At 45.3% G+C, this 9,479-nt stretch overlaps 1 protein-coding gene across 1 annotated transcript; it reads right to left on the reverse strand.

Annotated features, from left to right (window-relative positions):
- Positions 1-595: 595 nt before the first annotated feature.
- LOC308365521 (carboxypeptidase O-like) lies at positions 596-4,955 on the reverse strand (the record flags this gene model as incomplete). The annotated part of the gene is made up of 9 exons (XM_080838988.1): positions 596-873; positions 1,127-1,211; positions 1,739-1,941; positions 2,219-2,312; positions 2,738-2,854; positions 3,178-3,285; positions 3,796-3,897; positions 4,583-4,643; positions 4,873-4,955. The coding sequence occupies 9 exons, from the start codon at positions 4,953-4,955 to the stop codon at positions 596-598; spliced, it is 1,131 nt and encodes a 376-aa protein (XP_080695114.1).
- Positions 4,956-9,479: the final 4,524 nt, after the last annotated feature.

The raw sequence follows: 9,479 nt of genomic DNA on the forward strand, positions 1-9,479 counted from the left end.
CGGGTGTAAAATCATAATAAATTCATATATTATTTTATTTGGTCAGCAAGGGGTGGCCGCAGGGGTGGCCAGGGACATGTCTACAGGGGCACGGGCCACCCCAGGCCTCCGTGTAGAACCGCCACTGCATAACACTCTAATAAATATATTTGAAAATTGTTCCGAGTCTTTGTGAGTAAATCCTTGAAATGCTAATGTTAACAGTGTAACAGTAACATGTAACAGTGTTATTATAATTATCTTATATATGGAATCATATATTGGTTTCATCAGTAAATACAATGATTTTAGTGTACCCACATATTTAATAGAGATCAGAAACCATGTGAATGGAAATGAATGTCATTTTATTCAACATATGCACTGCAATAGTCTCTCATCCATAACATTTAAATTCATTCCATTTGTTCACACTGACATATCAAACAGTGTGACAGTAATACCATCCACAGAGACAACTGTTAATCAAACAGCATGGTTGTTATCCTACTAGACTCTGGTCCAATATCTGTTAAGTATTTGCTTTCTCTTCATCTGCACCCTGTCCCCTTTTTCTGTTCCTGTTTCTCCCCTTGGCTCCCTCCTTTTGTCTCCCCTACAACAGGTACATGATGGCAAGGCAGGATGTCAGTACGGTGGGCCAGAAGGCTCTAGCTACACTAGCTGCTCCAATCTCAGTGCGGTTGTAGAAGGTCTTGTCGTGGACGTAGGTGATGATGAAGCGGGCTCCTTCAAAGGCCTCCTCACAGGCCGGCTGGATCTGCTCCTCAGGGAGGAGGTGGCCAAACTCGCCCTTATCTCTCAGCTCAAAGGTGTAGGAGAAGGGGATCCCCATTAGACGAGCCCAGTCTCGGGAGGAACCAGAGTTAGGGTCTGGAGACAAGGAGGAGAGAGAGAGAGGGAGAGGGAGGGAGGGAGAGAAAGGGGAGAGGGAGGGAGGGAGAGAAAGAGAGAGGGAGAGGGAGGGAGTGAGAGAGAGAGAGAGATAAGGGGATTGTTATATGCTGTACACACACATATACACCCATTTGCACATATTCTATTCTATATTTACACATTCAGATAGATAGATTGACAGACAGACAGACAGACAGACAGACAGACAGACAGACAGACAGTCTCTCACAGAGAATTTCAGGTGAGGTTCCCACTCGGTAGTCCATCCCATGTACGGCCTTCATGGCTTTAGCAGCAGCCTGGCCCACAGCCACCTGTGGAGGAGACACACTACTGACACACGGCCCAGTTCTGGCCCACAGCTGTCTGTGGAGGAGACACACTACTGACACACGGCCCAGTTCTGGCCCAGATGAGTCTTTGGAGGAGACACACTACTGACACACGGCCCAGTTCTGGCCCAGATGAGTCTTTGGAGGAGACACACTACTGACACACGGCCCAGTTCTGGCCCACAGCTGTCTGTTGAGGAGGCACACTACTGACACACGGCCCAGTTCTGGCCCAGAAGCGTCCTGTTACACTTCATGGGGGATTTGCGCCAGCATAGCATGAAGATTATAGTTTGACCATTACAAGCTGCTGTGTGCGTGAGTGTATGTGTGTGTGTGTGTGTGTGTGTGTGTGTGTGTGTGTGTGTGTGTGTGTGTGTGTGTGTGCGTGTGCGTGTGCGTGTGCGTGTGCGTGTGCGTGTGCGTGTGCGTGTGCGTGTGCGTGTGCGTGTGCACGTGCGCATGAGTGTGAGTGTGTGTGTGTGTGTGTGTGTGTGTAGGCGTCTCACCAGCTCGTCATAGTTGGGTGCTGAGATGTGGGGGTGTCCATACGGCAGCAGCAGTAGTTGACCTGCAGAGTGGATGGTGAGGAAGCAGAGGATCTGGTCCACTCTGCTCCCCACAAACTGGGTCACCGCCTGGGCCTCTTTCTCTGACATGGGCCCAGATCCACAGTACGTGTTGTGGCAGCAGTCTCTGGACACCCCCACAGCTGGAGCGCAGGGAGGCAACACAGATCATCAAAACATATAATTTTGTCATGTCTTACATATACACATTATAGATGTAAACTATGGCGCATCTAAGGTATGGCAGGTATGGCACTCGTCCAGGCCACATGAAGGGGGCGCCACTGAGCAGTTTCTAGTCAGACAAGCCATCCTCAAATGGTGAAAACATTTTCCTCAAATGCACACATTTCTTTAGAAAACGGCATAATTTTCATTTTGGGGATATAGATGTCCCCTTTTAGCCTTGCTGAAACTCACTGCCCCAGTTTGCATTGAAGTTCCTGTTGAGATCCACGCCATGGCAGGTACAGCCTTCAGGGGGCGTCGACCTTGACTTCCTCCACAGTCGAGTCTGGGTTAACAGTCAATCCCTTTTTAAAACTTGTTGTCACAGTTAATTTTAGTATATAACCTCAATATTCCAACATAGAGTAATTTGTTTATCAGCGCAGTATCCTAATATATCTTTCACAAAGAGGTCCTTCTTGGTAGGCCAGTGCTGCCAACCTAAATTCACTGCTTACATTGCGGTATGGAACAACGGAATTAGATACTAGTGGACATTACTTAAAAGAAACATCAGTGATTAAGCTTACCCAACTCAGTAGCCAAAAGAGCTAAAACAACCTCAGACAAGACATCCTCTTCGTAATTATTCGACTTTTTTTTCGAACAACATAACATTTTACCAAAACAAATGAATCAGAAGATACGGAATGAACAGAATTGGCCTACTGCATGATGATGATTATGGCTGATGTTCACCAGGTAACTCACACTCTCATTAATCCAGCTGTACATGTAGCCATCAACATTCAGCACAGGGGTGACATAGAAGTCCATGTTCTTTAGCATCTCATTAAGCTTCTTGTCTGTTTTGTAGTGCAGTAAAATCTAAACAAGAAAAAAACAGCAGTATTTTAAATCACTGTGTCTCAGTTCAGTTCATGAGGTGCAATGGTGCAGCATGTTTTAGGATGTCTACCTAATCAAGCTTGATTGACATTTTACTTATTACACTGAAAATATGCAAAAGCCTTGCAAACTCTAATGGCCCAGTTGGCACTATCACAAGCTTGTTAACATGCTGACTGGCATATTTTGGTTATTGGCGATGTCAAGCTGTGAATGCTTTTCTTCTTCCTAAAACTACATAGGGCAAAAAGTGGCAAATTGTCACAAAGCGTTACAACCTATTAGTGGTGCTCTTTCTGTACCTCTTTAACAAACCACTGGCAGAAGGCAGGAGCGATCCACTCTCTGGCGTGGATACCACAGTCCATCCAGATGGCCTTCTTCTGCACTCCCTCAGAGCCTAGACCAATCTGACACACAGCAGTCCATACAGTCACATCCAACCCTCTGCACCGTTCCATATACATGCATGCAACATGCAACATGCAACACAAACACACACACACACACACACACACACACACACACACACACACACACACACACACACATTCACTCACACACACACACACACAGACACACAAACACACACACACACAGGCACACACCCAATCACACACACGCACACACACGCACACACACACACATACACATACACACACACACACACACACACACACTCACACACACACACTCTCTCTCTTAAAGAAATCTATCTTGCGATCTTTAAAAAAATCCTGGATCTGGACCTTGATCCGGATCCGCTCCAGAATTGAATGGGCCCATGATGCACCCCTCCACCAAGTTTTATTCAAATTGCACCTTCTTTTTTTTTTTTTACATTATCCTGCTGGCAGACAGGTAAACAAATACACAAACTGAACCAAAAACAGGCTCCTTGGTGGAGTTATAGATTGAACCTTGAGGTATGTGATGTTCCTGCCCTCAAATGTCTCTCCATACACAGCAGAGGACACCAGCTCTGGGTTCTCGGTCACCACACGCTCCATCCAATCAGAGATCTGAGAAGGCAAAAGTGGAGGTGTCCTACCGTCACAAGTGGAACATTCAAAAAAGGATATCTTACCGATGAAGCATCAATAAATAAGATCAATAAATAAGACCTGGCCTGGTCAAAGCCCAATACATTCTACGATCTCTCCAGTTCCTGATCTGAGAAAGGAAGAGAGGAGATGTTCGCTATCACAAGCTCAGAAGACTGAAGGGACCTTCTGACAGTGATGATTTACTAAGATATCACCAGACTACTGAACCACTGGATTTAATTCAGTCGTATCATGTCAGGGAATCTTTATGTCCACTGTTAAATCAATACTAGTTATGCACTTAAAAAATTCTAGATTTAAACAGTTCAATTACTACCTCCTGATACAATGTTGCTGTCAAATTGAGGTTTCAGAAAGTTAAAATCTTCAGATGCAGAGAGATACCATTTAGCTGCGTATATGTTCATGACAAGTCATTGTGAGAAACAGCTTTTGTGTCAAAATGGCACAGCACTCTCCATGCGGTATGCAGCTGGTGACCGAGATTCTTTCTGATATTTATCTGCAGTACAAATGCATTGTGGGAATGGAGCAGAACATCTTTTTAATGTCATCTCTGAGCTTTACTAGTTTTCCCATTTCCTTGTTGTAAGGGTGTAAAGCTGTAGAGAAGGCTGTAAAGGTGATAATATTCACTCACCTCAGACACTGGATGGTATCTGGTATAGTCATAATTCCAAGGGGTCCCTTCCTGCGTAGATCTGGAAGCAACAATATGACAGAGGAAAGAGTCGTCCATCATACTGACAACATCAACCATTTTCATTTAGCAAAAGTCTGAAGTGTTCCTAAACATGAAGGCTATGAGAGGCAGAAATGTAACGCTTTCACATTAAGGCAGCCATCAAGGTCTCCTGAAAGTGTTCACATTAAAGCAGACATCAATGCCTCCTGAAAGTGAACAGATTGGATATAAACATGTTAACTCACTTGTCTGAGGTGCAGTCTATGTTCTGTACACACAGAATCAGAAAAGCCATTCCAGCAGCGATCATAATGTTGTCTTTCCTCATCACGACCAAAACACATTCAGTCAGTCAGACAGTCCACTCCACTTATCTCATAGTGGAGTCAGTCACAAGAGATCATAAACTTAGATTATGTGCAGATAAACACATGAGGGCAAAGGTTACTACCCTTCACCCTTCTACCCTCCACTCTCTAGTCTATAGGAAGAATAGAAAAATTAAGTACATACAATCAACAGAGTGTCAAAGTAAGACAAACTGTTTGCTTTCAGTGTTATATAACTTGGTACAGAGAGGAGACCCTGAGAAAATAAGTGGGAATAGAAGTTATGTGGATGTGTTGTAGCAGTCATTGACAAACATCCAATGGTATATTATTACTCATGAGAGCAAATCAGGAGCACTTTCTCTCTTTTCTAATTAACTAATGAATTCAAATTAACCAATTAATTAAAATACTACGTGGGTTTTTTAATCTTCAAAGTAATCCAAACTCTACGCTTTGTAATGAAAAAAAAATGTCTATATGATGAGTGTAGACTTGACTCAAGGCCTGTTAGCAACTGACACTTCTTTGTTGGGTAACTATCATTTACTCAAGGCAGACACTGGAGAAACTATCCTTAGCCCACATCACTAAAACAAGTTCTTCAGACTAGATGCAATGTCCTCAGAAAAACGCTAGAGGGCACTCTTTGCATATTGTCTGCAATGTCACGAAGCCCAAAGTAAACGCCAGAGGCAGTAACTCTCTCCAACAGACACCACTTTTCTCAGCTGCCTGAAATGCCTTGTTGGACTTCCAGCCCTTTTCCTTTCTTGCAATCTTGTAGCACAATGCTTATTGCCCACCTAGCTGACCAATCAGAGCACACTGGGCTCATGAGGAAGGGGAGCTTAAAGACACAGGAGCACATCTGTAACAGCATCCTCTTGCACTTCGGATTTATGTCTTTAGCTTTTTTGAAAATTGTATTTTTCTGTTTCCCTTATCTGCTCATTTGTGAATGTATGCATTGTGCTAATAAAGACACTATCTGTCTCACTAAACCACCCTGCTCATAGCTCAAGTCTCTCAGCCTTCATGACAGCATGGGACAACTGATTAGAGAAGAACTGTCAAAACTGACTTTGACTTGATGATCTCATACGTGTGTGTGTGTGTGTGTGTGTGTGTGTGTGTGTGTGTGTGTGTGTGTATGTGTGTGTGTGTGTGTGTGTGTGTGTGTGTGTGTGTGTGTGTGTGTGTGTGGGTATGTGGGTGTGTGTGGGTGTGTGTGTGTGTTACGTGGGGAGCCGTACTGTGCGCATCTGTGCGCTTGTTTTCTATCTGTCCCCCTCTACAGGTGACCTGGTGTTCGATTGGGCCGCATTTGTGGGCGGGCCTTCGCCTACAAAAGACGCCCCTAGCGCGTTTCATGGCTGTCTCTCCGGCTCGCTGGCTCTCCCCCGCTCCTCCAGCCACACCCCCGTTCCGCTTCCGTATTCTTTGGGCCTGCTGCACGGCGCTCCGCTGGTGCCCTGCTTTGTCATTGTGACCATCGTTATCAGAGTCTCGTTTGGAAGCAGTTTAATCCAGAATAAACCTTTTGCTTTATGTGCGTTGGTGGTGTTTGGTGGTGGGTTTTTGGGCACGCTTTAAGAACAGTTCGAGCTTAGAGTAGGAGGAAGTTGTCCCGGAAGACTCACCACAATTCTATGTCCTTTTGTTTAACGCGAGCAGCTTAGGTCTCCTTTTTATTTCCAGCAGACAGTGTGAGTGTTTGCTTTCTCTTTTGTTACTAATTATTTTCATCACCACCTTCTCCTTCCGTTAACTCTTGGTTTGTTAATAAACATATTTACTTTCACCGTCACCAGTTCTCTTTGGCTTCTTTATGTTATGTTACCATTTCGTTATGGATGGTTTTGTAACATAAATGGGGGCTCGTCGGTTTTGAACCAAATTCTTAGTTGGAAACGTTGGCTCTGATTTTCCCTCGGTGGAAAAATCTTTTTCGTTGTGGGCGCACTGCTCCGCACAGCTGCCTACTGCGGTTGTCTTTTTTTTTTAAGCCATAGTCTTGGTGACTTATGCAGGATATGCCCAGTGTTAGTTATTTATTTTTTGCCTTTGCTGTGGCAGCGATAGATATCGTAGTATAGTAATGTTTGACATAGATGCGTTTGTGTTGCCTCCGACTCTGGAGGCATTGTTAATGGCTAAACGCGATGATCTGGTCCGAATCGCTGGCCACTACAAACTGGAAGTTCGTGGCAATGCAAGTAAAGCCGAGCTGCAGGAGAAGCTCACTGCAGACTTGCGTGGTCTTGGATTGCTGGAAGGTGAGAGCCCTGATGAATCCGAGGCCGGTAAGACTATTCCCTCTCCTGGCCCGTCTACTAAGACTGCTTTAGAGTGGAAACGTTTAGAGCTGCGGGAAAAATAAATTGCGTGGGAACGTGAGAAAAATAAGTTAGAGGCTGAAAGGCAGACACTTAGAGACCGTGAGCGAAGAGAGCAGGAGTGCCGATTAAAAGATATGGAATACACACAAGCGATACGTATCAAAGAGATGGAGTTGAAGGCCCGTGAGGCTGGTGTACTACTTAGGCCAGAAAGTTTTGACGTGACGCAAAACATTCGTGTTGTCCCTCCCTTCAGAGAAGATGAGGTGGATAAGTTCTTTGCGCACTTTGAGCGTGTTGCAACAACGCTTAAATGGCCCAAAGAAGCTTGGCCCATGACTCTCCAATGTGTCTTTGTAGGCAAGGCGCAGGAGGCGTACTCCTCGTTGAGCATGGAAGACGCGGCGGATTATGAGAAGGTGAAACAGTCCGTCTTGCTTATTTACGCGCTCGTGCCGGAAGCTTATAGAAAAAAGTTTCGGAGTTATCGTAAGCCAGAATCCCTCGCACATGTAGAGTTTGTTAGGGAGAAAGAGATGCTCTTTGATCGTTGGCTAGGCTCTCAAGGAGTAACATCATTCCAAGCTCTTCGTGATCTCATGGTTCTTGAGGACTTTAAAATTGTCTGCCACAATCAGTCGCTACGCACATAAGTGAGCATAAAGATTTGACACCTGCTAGTGCTGCCGTGCTTGCTGACGAGTATGTACTCACGCACAACCGTATGCCTGCTCTCACTCATTCTCTGCAAAATGTTTCAATTTTCCCCGATGTATATGTAGCGCCCTCTCGGGTACTGTCGACTACGCCACCCCTTGAAGTGATCTAATGATATCGGAGCAAGGGGAACTCAATAACACTATTGCAACAGTTGGTTTTGTAAGTACAAAAGGAGTCTTTATTAATAAATAGTAGTTCTTCAGTGGAGTTGGTTGGTCACCGGATAAGCAAATACCAAAAATACATAAACACAATATGGGGACTGGGGGAACCTCGGCAATGGGCCACTAGGGGAAACTTAATTCAGGCCAGGTCTTGAACACACGTGGTCTTGTGCACAATAAATAACACGTGTTAAAATTCATGGGAAATGCACTACAATCTTCAAGACACTCTGTGATATGTGACAAGGCAATTAAGAGTTCACTACATGCACACTGCAATCTCTGTAGGCTACTGGGGTGAGAAACAAACTACAGAGACCGGCTGTTAAGTTAATGTACTAATGGCCTTATCAGCACGGAGGCTATTAGTTATGGAGGAGGAAAGGGGGACACAGGAACTGGAACTAAAGTAAGAAAAGAAAATAAATCCACTCTAGCCTTCGGCTCACATTGAATCAGCTGTTCCTACACATAGGCTACAGGCCGATAGGCTAGAGGAAGATAAACAAACGCTGTACAGTTAACAAAATATAAACGGCACCAATGCATCAAACATACAAGAGAACAGCAACTAGCACCCCTGTGTAGCTACGAGGGTACACTTTCCAAGATGCAAGTACACAGCGTCACTCCCTCCACGCACATCACGCACATCCAAATACAGTGGCTCTGCCACCGTCTGCCCTCCTGTTAAACACGCAGCACCCGTGCCTCTGCTACACATCACAAGAACCAGTGGTGTTGACAAGCTCCCGGCTTTAGGACCCCAGGTGCCTATACATAAGCCTGTGGATAATATTTCAGGTAGCCTAATCAATTGCAACCCATTGTCCAATTAGTGACATAGTACCGTTTGACAGAAAGAAAGAGATATATAGAGAGAGACTAACTGTGCAACTGGAGCGGAAATAGGCACCAAACTATCACTTCTTGCCCACTTGCTACAATTCACCCCCTCCAAATGAATCGGTGGCCCGACGATGACGGCAAGAATTCTACCACCTTGCCCTTAATCATTTGCCAGTGCCTCTTCCTCATTTCTTATAGAGGCTGACCTCGGGAGTCGGTGAGGGTTGGTGTGCTGGCCTGCTGTTGCTCGGCCCGAGCGTCGTAAGGGAGGAGTCACCTCTTTTGGAATACCGTCTTCTTCCGGGGGGAGGGACCTAGGTGACATTTGGGCCTCCTGAAACTCCTCAGAATAAAATATGGCTACATCTTCATCCGAACACCCCTCAGCAGCTGCCGGGATGGCAGACTCCGCTCTGCTTGTGGGGAGAGTGCCCGTTTCTACTGCTGG

Source organism: Sprattus sprattus (assembly GCF_963457725.1).
Source record: "Sprattus sprattus genome assembly, chromosome: 5".
NCBI lineage: Eukaryota > Metazoa > Chordata > Actinopteri > Clupeiformes > Clupeidae > Sprattus > Sprattus sprattus.